Source organism: Prionailurus viverrinus, chromosome A3 (genome assembly GCF_022837055.1).
Source record: "Prionailurus viverrinus isolate Anna chromosome A3, UM_Priviv_1.0, whole genome shotgun sequence".
Classification (NCBI taxonomy): Eukaryota; Metazoa; Chordata; class Mammalia; order Carnivora; family Felidae; genus Prionailurus; species Prionailurus viverrinus.
Window position 1 is genome coordinate 45,443,905 of NC_062563.1, and position 17,336 is coordinate 45,461,240.

Sequence of the window (17,336 nt, forward strand, 5' to 3'; positions counted from 1 at the left end):
GAAACGATTTGTGTGATGTTAACACCGAAATCCACACAGCCACTGAGAAATCACATTATCCTCGTGTTCTTACCTGACGTTCTCTCCTGAGGATTTCTAGGCAACCAGCTATGAAGGTTACCCAGTGGCTCTGGTTAGTCTTCCTTTTTTGAATATAAATTGGGAAAAAAGTTAATATTGTTCTTGTTTTTAAAAATTCACAGTATTCATGGAAATAGAAATTTCCCAAAAGCTTATCACTAATGCTGAGTATCCACAGCACTTGGGGCGGTCAGTGCAGACCTGACCACAGCCTTGGCAGGGATTCCAGATGCTCCTCTCCTTTCTATGGAGAAGAAAAAAAAAAAAAGCACAGATATCTTTCAGTTTGTAGGGAGAAAACTAGACCTAAAACTGTTCATAATGCATAAACTTCTTTCTAACCCCCTTATATCATCTCTGTTTGATCATCATGTTTGACTCCACACATTCTTATCAATTGCAAAATGAGTCTGGTTAAGTTCAGAGCTTTCCTAATTTTAATAATGAAGGCTGCTGTGTGTCTAGAATGATTTAAAGGAGGCCCATAGGGATCTGTACTGTTCTAAACCCCCCTCCTACCTAAACTGGGTCCCAGGAGCTGGTGCAAAAGCTCTCCATGGAGAGGAGGCAAGGCAGCCTGAGTCTGACCCCTGCCCTCACCTGCAGGTGTCTTCAGGAGCCTGGGCCCCACCTGCTCTTTCAGTCTCCTAGGGGCCAGCCTGTGCCAGATGCTGTGGGGACCCATAGCCCACAGTGTGTATGAGAAAAGGATAAGTGCCCAGTTAGCTTTCCTGCAAGAACTGCCCCCACGCAGTGAAAACAGTGCAGAGAAGGTAAGTGAAAGCCATCAGGCCAGGAGTTAGCTTCAAGGAGAAGGTTCGTGTTGGGCTTGAGCATTGGACAGCAGTAGGGAAGACGCAGGTGTGGAAAAGGCTCCTCTGGGCTGCAAAAAAATGCACAGAGCCCATCAGGCAGGAAGGGCAAGGTAGAAGGTATCTGGAAGGGGCCAGAGGGGGTGAGAATCTTAGACCCTCCACAGAGAGGAGGCAGCAAAGGGAGCATAGGGCAACCGAGGTGCAGTTTGGAGTGGGGAGAGCCTGAACTAGAAACAGACTCTGAGGATGTGCCCTCAAGCTGCCTGTCAGTGGCCCTCCCACTTGCCCTGAGCCTCCCCTCCCCACTCTGAGCATGCAGAGAAGGGACACCCAGAAGCTCTGCAACCCACAGCCAGTTCAGGAAGGGAGTTGACCATGGCTTTGCAGTCCCCACACCGCTGAAGCAGTGAGTGTAGGAAATGCTCAGCGGGCTGCACTGCCATTAAGGTTGGTGCTGTCCTTCCCACGAAGGATGGAAAAAGAAATACAATGCAAGCCCATTTCATTTTCTTCCATAATGGGATTGAATTGGCCTACTTTGAATAAAAAACATTGGCACCTGCTGGAAGGAATCAGGTCCAGACTGCCTGCCATTTGGGATGCTTTTGCCCACCTGAGAGAGTCTTGTCTGCCTAGGGTTTGTGAACAAGGATTCTCAGCAACCTTCAACCACGACAAATTGGGTTCTGAAATTCTCAGTGAACAAACCTCACCCCAGCTTCATACATGCATTTTGTTTGGTTTGGTCACCGAGCACATGGATTTTTAGCAAGTAGATTATAATGTCTGCATATGAAAAATTTCCCCTAAAAAGTATAGCCCCCTGCACATTGCAGAAAATAGAAATGCAAATAGCTTTCATCCTAGGCTGGTGCTCAAATCCAGGAATTTAGAAAAACAAGTCTTCAAGCCACACAGCCATTTGCCTGAGGGGCAGCTGGCACGTTTGAAAGGCACCATGTTCTGTGATGGGAGACTATTACTTTATTTCTGAGGAAATACTGGACTAGAGGGTAACTAAGAATTTTTATAAAATTGTTACACAGCCCCATTTTCTGTACAAGTCAATTTCCTAAAATGTTACTTTGCCCGGCTCCAGAGAGAGGGAGGGATGGACAGGCAGAGCACAGGGGATTTTTTAGGACAGTGAAACTCTCCCACATGACACTGCAGTGGTGGATGGTAGGGTATATAGTGCATTTGTCAAATCCATAGAATGTTTGTCACATGACAAATGAACCCCAGTGTAAACTATGGACCTTAGTTCCAAATAATGTATCAATATTGGTTCATCAATTGTAACAAATGTGCTTTACTAATAATGCAAGGTGGGGATGGGAGGAAACGTATGGGAACTCCGTATTTCTTCTCTATTTTTTCTGTACACCTAAATCTGCTCTAAAAATAAAATATATTAATTAAAAAGTTAATTTACCAGAAGGAAACAAGTTTCGGGGGGAACATGGAAGTGAATTACTGACAGGGATACAGCTACTTGGGGATGCTGTGAATGGTAAATGACCAAGGACCATCACCCAGAATGTGGTTCCTCATCACAGTGCTTGCTGTGAGGTCATTTGGTGAGCCCCTTAAAAATCATCACCAAATTAAGCAGTTTTTGTAAGAACTGGGGAAGAACTTGCAAATGAGATTCTTCTCTGGGTAGAGTTTTTAGTCCATTTTTTCCCTCCTTACCAAAGGGACCAATTCCTTTCACCACTATCTAAAACACCTTGTCTCTAATGCCTGCCCTACAAAAACAGCAGCTACTTCATCTAACAATGGAGATGTTGCTAATTATCCACCCACTCAAGAGCCTGACCTGAATCCTTTAAACAGAGCAGACCGAGGGCATCTCGGAAACTGCAGATTATCTGCTAGTCATTTTCTTCCTAAATCCTGTTCAGTGCCACACGCCGTCTGATCAGAGTTGCCGTTGGAATATGTGACCTTCTAGTGGGACTTCTGTTTAGGGACTGAGTCTGAACTCCTTCTTGTTTTACCCCTGGCTAAGGGTTTTATGCATATTTAGCCTGATCGGTGTGGCAGGCTGTGAGCAATCTGGTGTTGCAGACAGGTGTGAAGAAGCTCTCTAGGCGGGGTGGGAGCCTACACACTGCTCTCGGTGATGCACCAGCTCTCCCTGCTGTGAGAGCCTTAGCATTCCATGACCCTGGTGTAAGTTGCCCCTAGGGGCCGCCACTGAAGCTGCAATAATATTGAGAAGGAGCCTTTGGAAGTCAATTTACTCGTTTGGCTTCCAGGGTATTGTGAGAAAGAGAGAGAGAGAGAGAAAACAAGTGGGAGATGGGCAGAGAGCAAGAGGGAGAGAGAGAATCCCAAGCTCTCTCTCTTGCACTGTCAGGCTCTTGTACTGTCAGCACAGAGCCTGACGAGGGGGCTCAGTTTCACGAACTGTGAGATCATGACCTGAGCCCAAGTCAAGAGTTGGACACTCAGCCAACTAAGCCACCCAGGCACCCCTGAATAGAGTTCTACAAACCTTTCTCTTTTGTATGTAAAAATGGCTGTCACAGATGAAATCCAGGAATATGGGTAACAAATAGTTTGCTACAGAGATTGTTACCTTCTGGAAGAGGGTCTCAAAATGTTTTCCCATAGGAGATAATGTTAGGAAGTGTTAAAGAAATACGATTTCAGGTCTCCCAGATCTTTGGTTTCCAAACTGTTCAATGTATTTTGATGAGAATAGAGGTGGTCAAATACCTAGGTGCTGTTACTGCTGGACACTGCTGTGAGAGGCATGGAGAGTTTCAAAGACAGCAAAAGAAATAATTTGCAAAAACATCCAACTTCTTCTTCATGCCCCCCTCCCCCACCCCCTACCCTAATCCTCCACCCCTGCCAAGCACTCTACAGATGGGCTCAGCAACTATCTTTTCAGAAGATTAAGGGTCACTTGCTTCTCCAGCCATCTGTGTTCAGCTTTGTGGACAGAGGCTGCGGGAATGTGGGTGTTAGATGGTGGGCCAGGGCCCAGGCTGGGCAGGCTGTGACCTTAGGGAAGTGGGGTTCCCCCACAATTCCCTCTGTGAAGCCAACAATGAGGAGGGCCAAGTAGTGAAGGCTGCCTGAACCGTACCTGGGCTGTGGGAACAGGGCCATGCAGGAACCAGCAAAGCAGAGAGAGGATGTACCACCTAGAAGGATGTGGTTGTAGGCCCCGGAACCAAGAGGGAGGGCACTCCTGATGGTACTGTGGAAACACACAGGGGCATCTCAACAACTGGGGAAAGGAAGCCACAAATTTAAAAGGGCCCACTGAGGGGCGCCTGGGTGGCTCAGTCGGTTAAGACTCCATTTTTGGGTTAGGTCATAATCTCAGTCTGTGCGTTTGAGCCCATTGTCTGGCACTGTGCTGACAAGCTCAGAGCCTGGAGCCTGTTTTGGATTCTGTGACTCCCTCCCTCTCTACCCCTCTCCTGCTCATGCTTGCTCTCTCTCTCTCTCTCTCTCTCCCTCTCTCTCTCTCTCAAAAATAAAAAAAACAAACATTAAAAATATTTGTAAAAGGGCCCACTGGTTCCTAACTTAAGAATTATGATAGTTTCAAAATTTGCACAGCCACAATTCCCTGAAGCTTTTCTAGAAGCTGTTTTGATCTAAGAGGCAGGGGCCGTCCTAGCAAAGCCGTGCTTGAGTGTCTGGACATAGGCTGTAATTGATGTTTTGGTCCAAGAAGCTACTCTCTGAGGAGATATGTCAAAACATCACCCCAAGGTGCTCATCCTTGCCAAGGTGGCCAGCCCTGCACCAGTGCCTTTGCTTAAGGACTTAGATGGATGTTGGATGTTGGCCAGGGTTTGTAGGGGCCCAGAAACTCAGCCAGAATGCCTATCAATTTGGCTGCATTCACTAAGAATTAGGTGGCCTTGAGTAATTTCAGAGGCGAGCAGTCCTCTGACATTTCCGCCAAGTGCCCACCTGACACCCTCAGCCTTGCTTGCTGTGGGGCTTAGCAAGATCATCCTGGAGCTCTGGTTTCACATACAGCTTTCCCAGTCTTCCCAGTGATGCTCTTTTTCATAATGCTTCCCGTCTTGGGGCATTTTGCAGAGTTCTGTCACCAATTTATTTAGCAGAACTTTATTCTATATTAATGAAAGACCAATCCGAGCCAGGCAGAAAGAATGTACACAGTGCAATGTACATTCATTCATTTGTGAAGATTCATAAGATGCCTTTCGCATGCAAGTGCTGAACTGGATCGCCATGGAGCGATTACAGTGGTCCCCCTTTCCCCGCTGGAAATATCTCCAAGACCCCCAGTAGATGCCGGAAACCGTGGTTAGTCCTGAGCCCTATATGTTTTCTTCAGCGCGTACACACCTACGATAAAGTTTAATTTGCAAATTAGGCACTTTAATAGATTAGCAACAATAACATAATAGAACAGTTATAGTCATACACTTAATGAAAGTTATATGAATGTGGTCTCTGTCAAAATACCTTATCACACAGTAGTCACCCTTCCTCTTGTGATGACGTAAGCTGATAAACTGCCCACATGATGAGACGAAGTGAAGTGAATGACATAGGCACTATGATGTAGTGTGAGGCTACTACTGACCTTCTGACAGTATGTCAGGAGGAGGGTCACCTGCTCCGGAGTACGGTTGACTGCGGGTGACTGAAATGCAGAAAGTGAAATCATGGAGACAGAGGAGTGCTGTACACAACAGCTCTGACTGGGCTGCTGCCTCCAGGAGCATCTTTCCCACCCATCGCCTTCCTGACCTCACCTCCCTACCAATCCCTGCTCTTATCTCCACTCTGCCTCACAGGGTGCTCTTAGCACACTCCTGGCTCCAGGTGTTCACATCTGCTGTTCCCTCTCTCTAGAGGGCTCTTCCCCCAGATCTCCACATGGCTCTCTCTCCCTGCCCTCAAGCCTTTACTCCCTTAGCTTTTCTTTGGCCTCCCCTATCCTTGCCTGCCTTGTGTTTTCTCCTAAGCAGTTCTCATCATCCAATAGGCCTTATGTTTACTTATTTATCACTTGAATATAAGCTTCACAGTGGCAGGGTTGATGGTCTATTTTGGTCCTTGCTGTTTCCCCTGTGCCCAGAATACTGCTGGGTGCATAATAGATGTTCCATAAATATTAGTGGAATTCATAGTTGAATGGAAAATAGGTAATTAAGCATGAAACTAGGTCATATTCTGGTCAAGCAAATAGGTGATAGGTAATAAGTGATATAGCTGAGTGCCATGCTGATTGTAGCACAGACTCTTATCATTATACTTGTCCTTTAAGGCCTCAGTCGTCCCTGGGTCTCGTCACTTCCTTCCCTAAGAATTAACTTCAGGTCTGGGAAAACAGAAGGTGCTCGTCTGCACGTGGGCACCAGGTTTTTCTTCCCTGGTGCACACACATGGCATCCATTAGCAGTAATGGGAACAACAAACTCACATCCAGAGAACAGTGAAACCCACGTGATCAACGTGTCTCCAGCGTGAAAGAAGTGATGTTTCCCATCCCAAGACACTTAGCATTAAAATAAAATCAGAGTTAAAGTAACAGTAAATGGTCTTGGTTCTCCAAGAATGCATCACAAAGCATTTACTCCAATGGTTTTCAGTGAAAAGTTAGCCAATATAAACACCGAAAGAGCTGCTCTCCTAAAAGATGTTCAATTAAGCATCAGTGCAATTGTATGGAGACTATGTTGCAACACCACCGAGGTGGCCTGTTTTTCTGGTCATTATTAATCCAGAAACCTTAATGATGAACAACATTTGTGTTATTGTCTACCCAAATGTAATTTGTTTATGCAGCAGTTCAGTTAATCCTGCAATCTGTTTTTCTCAAATGAGGGCAGATAATGGAGACACCGTTCTTTACAAGTCTTCAGGCTTTTAAATTCTGATAAAATCAGGATTCTTCACTGGGTCTTGCCCCAGCTCTGAATTAAACCACTTTAAATGTAATTATGGAACCTGGCCTTACATCAGGAACATCCATTTAAAAAATTGATTGGCCAGGCTGTTCCACGAGGCATTTTATGAGCAAACGCTTGCGAAGGGGCCAGAACTGTAATTTATAAAGGCAAAAAGCAGGTAAATACTTTATTAGTGGTAATGAGAGCGTTTCCAGCTAACTGAATCTTTTCTTTCCTCACTAGCTACTTCATGGAGCCATGGTGCATGGCCCTGTTTCACGATCGTTTTATTGATCTAAGGAAAGAGTTACGCCAGATCTTGACCTCCAAGGAGGTAAGAGTGATTAATAGATATGTGAGTTATTCCTTGCAGATTACAAGCACTTTGTAGTTGTTGGTCATTTAGACTTTTCTCTACATTCCCCCTTTTGGTTTTACTTACAACTGTACTTCTTATAAACAAGATTTGGAGTATGTGAACATAGGCAGTGATATTTCAGGAAAAGTGGATTATTTAAATCCTTTTATGAGAGGCAGCTTTTTCCTTTTTACAAGTAACTGTATTTTCATGATCAGTTAACAGGGATGTTGACTGGGAACCGAATCTGAGTTTTTTCGACTTGCTCTCAAGAATGGACATTGCATGCCTTTAGTTTCTGCCGTATTGCCCACCATTTGCTAGATATTTGTGTGTCTGTGTGTTATTATAAAAATGTAAAGGGAAGGTGTAAGATGCCCAGACACACCCCTTTTATAACCCAAACTGCTTTCTCAAAGTGATAGGGAATTAACTGGAAGGATACATTTCCCAAAGACTCCATGCTCAGCAAGAAATTTGACTCTGCAGTGTAAGTAGTGAAATATTCGTGAAGCTTTAAATTAAATTCTTTCTTGCAACACTAGACTCCTTAATGAAGCTGTGGAGAGTTAGTGTCTGTGCTCACAAAGTAGTCAGATATCCATCGCAGACTCTCCCTTGCTCCACTCAGATAAGGGCTGGCCCCAGTGGGCACAGCTTAGTTTTCCACCATGTTTTATTGTCTAAAAGGGCAAGTACTTCGTCTCTGTTATCACTTCCACTTGAGAGCACCTGACCCTCAAAGGTTCCTGTGGTGTGGGCTCCATATTGGGCAGCATAGATACAGATCACACACTGAGTCCATACTGCCTGCACCGCCTTGCTTAACGATGACACTATTGTCATGGTCTTGACTTTACCAATGAGGAAGCTGGAGCCAAGAGACTTTAAAGGCCCCTGCCATGGATTACACAGCTAGTCTCTGGCCAGCAAGCTTCAAACTCAAGGATGTCTCACTCCAAAGTCAGGAGCATAGGCACTGAGCCATACAGACTAAACTGTGTGGCTTGGTACCTTCTCTTCATTGTTCGCCCCCTTCCCAGTTTTATTCTTGGGATCCAAGATGGGAAGATTAAATAATCTTACTAATCTGAAGTAGATTCAGATTGGGAAAGATAGGTTTAAAATATAAACCAAACTAGGGGCGCCTGGGTGGCTCAGTCGGTTGAGGGTCCGACTTCAGCTCAGGTCATGATCTCACAGTTTGTGAGTTTGAGCCCCGCATCGGGCTCTGTGCCGACAGCTCAGAGCCTGGAGCCTGCTTCGGATTCTGTGTCTCTCTATCTCTCTGCCCCTCCCCCACTTGTGCTCTGTCTCTCTGTGTCTCTCAAAATTAAATAAAAATGTTAAAAAATTAAAAATATATATATAAATCAAACTCAGTTGTCTTTAGGATCCACATAGATAGGAACCAGGCAAGTAAATGTACATGAGGGAGGCAGAGGGGACTGTAACTATGCAAAGGTCATCCATGCTAAAGGCACTCAAATTTGGATATATATATATATGTATATAGAGAGCTACGGGTCAGATGGGTCCCTGCACTTCATCCTAAAACTGTGAGGGAGTCAGCTGAGGTTGAAATATGAACCTGAGTTGTAAGCCTGGTGATGACTGAATTTCACTTAACTCCTTAGATCCCTCTCTTCCTCTCAAAATGTAATCTGCAGCTCATTACTGCACCATAGTAAACACTCATTAGTTTTCTAGTTAACCCATTAAAATTCTGTGCCTAAATCCTTCCAAACCCCAGAATCGAGCTCCTCAGTTAATATTTTACACAGAGCCAAGGGGTTTTAGGTGCCACGCTTAAAAGGGAAGCTTTCCTCTCACCCTTCCAAGTTCACTATCAAACCCAACAACAGTTGCTTTTCATGGCCCTCACTGAGATACCCTCAACCTTTTATCCATGGAGAGACATTTGCTCTGGGTCAGTTTGCTATGCATGAAATCAGCATAGACAATAGGCCCTTTCAGTAGATCAGAAGTGGCCATGAATACTTGTGGAAGACACAGTAAGGACCTCCCCACCATCTTGTGGCTTTTCTAGATTCCCATAAAGTGAAACCTCTGGAAGAGATCTTGCTCTGCTTTCTGTGTTTACATGTGTCAAGTGGGAAAGGCCACAGGAAGAGGTGCTGCATGCAGTGGTGTCTGCCTCTAGCTCAGATCCTTGTAGAACAGGGACTACCTGTTCCCAACTCAGTGAGCTGTGGGAGGAATGAAGGAGGGGATATGTGCAAGTACACAGCACAGAAGAATGGCTCCCAGTAAGTGCCAGCCCCCACAGGTAATGGTGGTGGGGACAGGCAGACAGTGGAAGTGGTACTCATATAAGCAGATATGCAGGAGTTCATTTGAGAGCCTGGTAATAGGAAAATAAAGAGGATAGCCTTCACTAAAGAATGATGATAATTCCTTTTCTCAAATATTGAGATTAAGTAGCCCATTTCATTTTACTTTCCAGATTGTCTATAGGAAAGTACAGCAGTCCAGTCCCATTGACTATGATATCCTATAGCTCAGCATATCAGTTTTCCTCTACTTCCACATGGAGAGAAAGGAATAAAAGACTATTATTTATGACTGTTATTGTAAGTCATCTCACATCTATGTATCACTTATTTTAAAAACAAACCCATTGTAAGATTTCACGAGTCTTGCATGGAAGTAAAGAGGAACAGATTAGAAATCCACTGACACTGTGTTTAGCTTAACCAGAGTCACTGACCAAAATGAAATTTTATATAGTCAAGATTATTCTTCAAAAATGTAACAATTATAAATATATATGCACCAAGCAACAAAACCCATATATATATATATATATATATATATATGGCAAAAGTTGATACAATTGAAGGATACAATTGAAGGAAGAGATGGTTCTAAAATAAGAGCTGGGGAATTCAATATTTCACTTTCAGTAATGGATAGAACAACCAGGTAAGGAAATAGGGGACTTGAACAACAGGATTTCAGTATCCCGCTTACAGCAATGGACAGATCAGCTAATCAGAAAATCAACAAGAAAACAATGGCTTTGAATGACACACTGGACCAGATGGACTTAACAGATATATTCAGAACATTTCATCCTAAAGCAGCAGAATGTACACTCTTCTCCATGGAACGTTCTCCAGAATAGACCACATACTGGAACACAAATCAGCCCTCAACAAGTACAAAAAGATTGAGATCATACCGTGCATATTTTCAGACCATAATGCTGTGAAACTCGAAATCAACCACAAGAAAAAAATTTAGAAAGATAACAAATACTTGGAGACTGAGGAACATCCTACTAAAGAATGAATGGGCTAACCAAGCAGTTAAAGAGGAAACTAAAAAGTATATGGAAGCCAATGAAAATGGCCACAACCCAAAACCTCTGGGACACAGCAAAGGCGGTCATAAGAGGAAAATATATAGCAATCCAGGCCTCCCTAAAGAAGGAGGAAAGGTCTCAAATACACAACCTAACTTTACGCCTTAAAGAGTGGGAAAAAGAACAGCAAATAAAACCCAAAACCAGCAGAAGACAGGAAATAATAAAGATTAGAGCAGAAAATGCTATCAAAACCAAAAAAACCAGTAGAACAGATCAATGAAACCGGAAGCTGGTTTTTTGAAAGAATTAACAAAGTTGATAAACCACTAGCCAGTTTGATCAAAAAGAAAAAGGAAAGGACATAAATAAAATCAAGAATGAAAGAGGAGAGATCACAACCAACACACCAGAAATAAAAACAATAATAAGAGAATATTATGAGCAATTATATGCCAATAAAATGGGCAATCTGGAAGAAATAGACAAATTCCTAGAAACATATACACTACCAAAACTGAAACAGGAAGAAATAGAAAATTTGAACAGATCCATAACCAGTAAAGAAATTGAATTAGTATTCAAAAATATCCCAAAAAACACCAAGAGTCCAGGACCAGATGGCTTCCCAGGGGAATTCTACCAAACATTTAAGGAAGAGTTAACACCTATTCTCTTAAAACTGTTCCAAAAAATAGAAATGGAAGGTAAACTTCCAAACTGTTTCTATGAAGCCAGCATTACCTTGGTTCCAAAACCAGACAAAGACCCCACTAAAAAAGGAGAACTATAGACCAGTTTCCCTGATGAACATGGATGCAAAAATCCTCAACAAGCTATTAGCCAACCGGATCCAACAATACATTAAAAAAATTATTCACCATGACCAAGTGGGATTTATACCTGGGATGCAGGGCTGGTTCAATATCTGCAAAACAATCAATGTGATTCATCACATCAATAAAAGAAAGGACAAGAACCCTATGATCCTCTCAATAGATGCAGAGAAAGCATTTGACAAAATACAACATCCTTTCTTGGTAAAAACCCTCAAGAAAGAAGGAATAGAAGGATCATACCTCAAGATCATAAAAGCCATATACAAAAGACCCAACACTAATGTCATCCTCAATGGGGAAAAACTGAGAGCTTTTCCCCTAAGGTCAGGAACAAGACAGGGATGTCCACTCTCACCACTGTTATTCAACATAGTATTGGCAGTCTTAGCCTCAGCAATCAGACAACACAAAGAAATAAAAGGCATCCAAATCAGCCAGGAGGAGGTCAAACTTTCACTCTTTGCAGATGACATGATACTCTATATGGAAAACCCTAAAGATTCCACCAAAAAACTGCTAGAACTGATTCATGAATTCAGCAAAATTTCAGGATATAAAATCAATGCACAGAAATCAGTTACATTCTTATACACCAACAAGGAAGAGACAGAAAGAGAAATTAAGGAATTGATCCCATATACAATTGCGCCAAAAAACATAAAATACCTAGGAATAAATCTAACCAAAGAGGTGAAAAATCTATACACTGAAAACTATAGAAAACTTATGAAAGAAATTGAAGAAGACACACACACAAAAGGAAAAATATTCCATGCTCCTGGATAGGAAGAACAACTATTGCTAAAATGTCAATACTACCCAATCTACATATTCAATGCAATCCCTATCAAAATAACACCAGCATTCTTCACAGAGCTAGAACAAACAATCCTAAAATTTGTATGGAATCAGAAAAGACCCCAGATAGCCAAAGCAATCTGGAAAAAGAAAACCAAAGCAAGAGGCATCACAATTCCAGACTTCACGCTGTATTACAAAGCTATAATCATCAAGACAGTATAGTACTGGCACAAGAACAGACACTCAGATCAATGGCACAGGATAGAGAACCCAGAAATGGACCCACAAATGTATGGCCAACTAATATTTGACAAAGCAGGAAAGAATATCCAGTGAAATAAAGACAGTCTCTTCAGCAAGTGGTGCTGGGAAAACTGGACAGCGATATGCAGAAAAATGAACCTGGACCACTTTATTACACCAGGCACAAAAATAAACTCAAAATGGATGAAAGACCTCAATGTAAGATAGGGAGCCATCAAGATCCTTGAGGAGAAAGGAAGCAAAAACCTCTTTGATCTTGGCCGCAGCAACTTCTTACTCAACACGTCTCCAGAGGCAAGAGAAAAAAAAGCAAAAATGAACTATTGGGACCTCATCAAAATAAAAAGCTTCTGCACAGTGAAGGAAACAATCAGCAAGACTAAAAGGCAACTGATGGAATGGGAGAAAATATTTGCAAATGACATATCAGATAAAGGGTTAGTATCCAAAATCTTTAAAGAACTTCTCAAACTCAACACCCAAAAAACAAATAATCCAGTGAAGAAATGGGCAAAAGACATAATTAGACACTTCCCCAAAGAAGACATCCAAATGGCCAACAGACACATGAAAAAATGCTCAACATCACTCATCAGGGAAATACAAATCAAAACCACAATGAGATACCACCTCACACCTGTCAGAATGGCTAACATTAACAACTCAGGCAACAACAGATGTTGGTGAGGATGCAGAGAAAGAGGATCTCTTTTGCGTTGTTGGTGGGAATGCAAGCTGGCACAACCACTCTGGAAAACAGTATGGAGGTTCCTCAAAAAACTAAAAATAGAACTACCCTACAACCCAGAAATTGCACTACTAGGCATTTATCCAAGGGATACAGGTATGCTGTTTCGAAGGGACACATGCACCCCCATGTTTATAGCAACACTATCAACAATAGCCAAGGTATGGAAAGAACCCAAATGTCCATCGATGGATGAATGGATAAAGAAGATGTCATGTATATATACACCATGGAGTATTACTCGGCAATCAAAAAGAATGAAATCTTGCCATTTACAACTACATGGATGGAACTGGAAGGTATTATGCTAAGCGGAATTAGTCAGAGAAAGACAAATACCATATGACTTCACTCATATGAGGACTTTAAGACACAGAACAGATGAACATAAGGAAAGGGAAGCAAAAGTAATATAAAAACAGGGAGGGGAACAAAACATAAGAGACTCTTAAATATGGAGAACAAACAGAGGGTTACTGGAGGGGTTGTGGGAGGGGGGATGGGCTAAATGGGTAAGGGGCATTAAGGAATCTACCCCTGAAATCTTTGTTGCACTATATGCTAACTAGCTTGGATGTAAATTTTTAAAAAATTAAAATAAAAAAATGTTTTAAACAAAACTTCCATTTACAATAACATCCAAAAGAATAAAATACTTGGGAATAAATTTAAGTGGGCGGTGTAAGATTTGTATACTGAAAACCTCAAAACATTTCTGAAAGAAGCTGAAGCAGACCTAAATAAATGGAAAGCCATTTGTGTTCATGGACTGGAGACTGAATATAATTAAGATGGCAGCACTCCCCAAAGCCACGTACAAATTTAATGTAATCCTATCAAAATCCCAATGGCATCTTCTGCAGAAATGGAGAAATTCATAGGAAAATGCAAGAGACTCTAAATAGCCAAAACAATCTTGAGAATAAAAAATAGTTGAATGACTTACACTTTGCAGCTTGAGAACTTACTACAGATCAGCAGTAACCAGGACAGCATGGTACTTGCATAAGGATAGATCCAGAGATCAATGGAATAAAATTGATAATCCAGAAGTAAAAAACATTTACATGGAAAGATTTATGTCATTCATCATTAGGGAAATGCATAGCAGAACTACAATGAGATACTACTTCACACCCACTAGAGTGGCTATAGTAGAAAGAAAAAAGAAGTAACAAGTATTGGCAATAGATGGTCACACTGAAAGGGGAGCTGATCACACTGAGGGACAGATGGTCACGTGGGGAAAGATGGTTACCCTGAGGTGGAGCTGGTCACACTGAGAAGGGAGATGGTCACATGGGGGAAGACGGTCACACTGAGGGGCAGATGGTCACATGGGAGGGAGATGGTCATACAGAGAGGACACACTGTGAGAGGCAAATGCACAAAAATCTGTTCACAGTCTAGAGCGGTATTTGTCTTAGGTAAACTTAAAAGCTCCATTTTGTGATTTTACAGTATTTACCGCACTGTCAGAACAGCACCATACACCATTCTACAATTTTTGTAAAGTTGTTTTTGTTTGCTACGATTCTCCTGAAAAACTAAGGAAGAAAGAACACACCTTGTGTGTGTTGTGGAAGATATGTTGGGGACATGCTGGCAGCACCTCTAATATTTCATCCTGGGCATCAGGTGCCTTTTTCTGTCACTGTTTCGTTGAGCTGATTTAAATCCGAAGTCCAGTGAGCCTCACTGACTGTTCTCCCAAGTGATGTGTGTGTAATCTCCAGGACTTCTGTCAGTGTCTCACTGACAGAACCAAATAATTGTTACGCTTCCATATAGTTTGAACCTATTTTCCCATCTGTAAAATTCTGACTGTTAATAAATTAATGATCTGCAAGTCGCCTTTTTTTCTGTTGAAAATAAAAATTATTGGAAGTTCAAGGAAATATAGCACCAAAGTCCCCGTGAGTCTGCTGTTAGGGTCATTTGGAATTATTGTGGTATTCAGAATGTACACAGCTCAAACCTTGGTGGAGTGCATTGTAGAACAACTTCCTATCAATGGGCAGATACGTGATGGAGCAAATAGGGTAAACCTCAACCGTAGAATCTAGCCATGTGTGTGTGCTGGTGCTAAATGTACAATTCAGCCAACTTGCCTCTATGTTTGAGTATTTTTATAATAAAATGTTGGAAAATTCCCTACTATATTTTAGATATGCACGGCATGTGATTATCAACATTAAATAACTTTATTCTCTCTGAGCCTTGTCTTTAAAGATGTCAACAAAATTTGAATTTACATATATACATATATAACACCCAGTGCTCATCCCAACAAGTGCCCTCCTTAATGCCCATCACCCGTTTAGCCCATCCCCACACCCACCACCCCTCCAGCAACCCCCAGTTTGTTCTCTGTATTTAAGAGTCTCTTACGGTTTGCCTCCCTCTCTCTTTTTATATTATAAAATCCTATTTCTTGAGAGAGGACTGTAACCATGTAAAGTAAACCATCTAGAAGTTTTCATGTAAAAATGCTTAATCACTTCCTTTCTTATTTTTAAAACAAGCGTGATCTGCAGATAACTTTTATCTGAATATTAAGAACTTAAAGTTACTATTCTTGCTGAACCTTGAGGACATTATTCCAAGTCAAGTAAGCCAGCCTCAAGAAGACAAATAGTGTTTGATCCCACTTACATGAAGTACCCAGAGTAGTCAGAGTCACAGACAGAAAGTAGAACGGTGGCTGCCAGGGGCTGGTGGAGGCAGAATGGGGAGTTAGTGTTTAATGAATACAGAGTTTCAGTTTGGGAGAATGAGAAAGTCCTGAACATGGATAGGGGATGGCTGCCCAACAATGTGGATGTCCTCATTAAAACAGGAGCGCCTGGGTGGTTCAGTCGGTTAAGCGGCCAACTTCAGCTCAGGTCATGATCTCACAGTTTGTGAGTTCTAGCCCCATGTCAGGCTCTGTGCTGACAGCTCAGAGACTGCAGCCTGCTTCAGATTCTGTGTCTCCCTCTCTCTCTCTGTCCCTCTCCCATTCACCCTCTGTCTCTCTGTCTCTCTCAAATATAAATAAATATTTTAAAATTTTTAAATGGTTGAAACAGTAAATCTTATGTATATTTTGCCATGATTAAAAATAATTTTTGAAAAGTTAGGGGACAAGAACAAGCACCCTTGAGAAGGTGATCACTCTTTTTCATTTTAGTGAAACTGCCCTCTTATTGTCCAAGTAATTTCCATATCTGGCCACTTCCTCTATTTTCCAGGAGGAAGACCTTCCTTCCATAGAACAGTTGGCCCATCAGATAGAAGATGAAGAAATTAACCTGAAGGAGAAGCCCAGGAAATACCTCAAAAGAGTTTTCCAGGAAACTATCTACAAGGGGCTGGTGGAGAAGAGCATCCTTGACTACCTGCAGTATAATCACTACCACCTGCCCATGTATGCGTGGCCAGGCATCATTTAGTGCATGGCCATACCCTCCGCTTTGTTTTCACACATGTAGTTTCTGGAAGTGCTGAGTATGGGAAACCTCTCTGAAACCTGGCTTTACAACCAAGCTTATGCCTGTAGTTTTCTATGGTTCCAGTAGGTGGCGCACGGCCATGGGTCTCTATTCTGGAAGTTTTTGAACACCAGGCATGTTCCAGGGCAGAATAATCCATTTCAGCAATAAAATGGGATGTACTGTATTAAACTTGTCTTTATGTTGGGTGTGATTCTGATATATTTCCTGAAGTGCCCTGCTGCCGTTAGTTCTTCACCTGTTTACCCAGTAATACTCCTGGGCAATAAAAAAGAAAAGCATGTGCCCAGAATGGAAAATAGGCAAAACTGATGATGAGAAATTAGCTCTGTAATCCAACATCACAAGAACTGACCGCACAGGCAAGTTTATGTGAACTTTGAAATGAGGCAGCTGCTATCAAAATTTCTGTACTTCAATATTGTGAGAAAAATTCAAGGATCAACACACAGGCTCACACGCAGGTTTTAGATTAGAAAATAGTGCGAAATCAGTCTAGTTCATTTCTTTTGCCCCTTAGCACTGTTGCTTTGCACCAGGGCCTCTGGTACATGTCACCTGTAATGTGGGTCCGAATCTCTCTATAAGATATATATAGCAAATTTCATGCCTACTAGAAAACATACGGATGCAGGAACAACAATAGTTTTCATTTATTTGGATCTCTTTTAATAGATAGTGTGACACAATTCATGACTGAATTTT

At 42.1% G+C, this 17,336-nt stretch overlaps 1 protein-coding gene across 6 annotated transcripts in view; it reads left to right on the plus strand.

Moving 5' to 3' along the window:
• The window catches only part of CFAP61 (cilia and flagella associated protein 61), a 289,083-nt gene extending 272,314 nt beyond the window's left edge, over positions 1 to 16,769 (plus strand). For all 6 annotated transcript variants that reach the window (XM_047854160.1, XM_047854163.1, XM_047854162.1 and 3 more), the window contains 2 exons: positions 7,043 to 7,133; positions 16,371 to 16,769. In XM_047854160.1, the coding sequence (XP_047710116.1) occupies positions 7,043 to 7,133; positions 16,371 to 16,571 (292 nt within the window). In that variant the 3' untranslated portion in view covers positions 16,572 to 16,769. The remainder of the gene's footprint in view (positions 1 to 7,042; positions 7,134 to 16,370) is intronic.
• Positions 16,770 to 17,336: the final 567 nt, after the last annotated feature.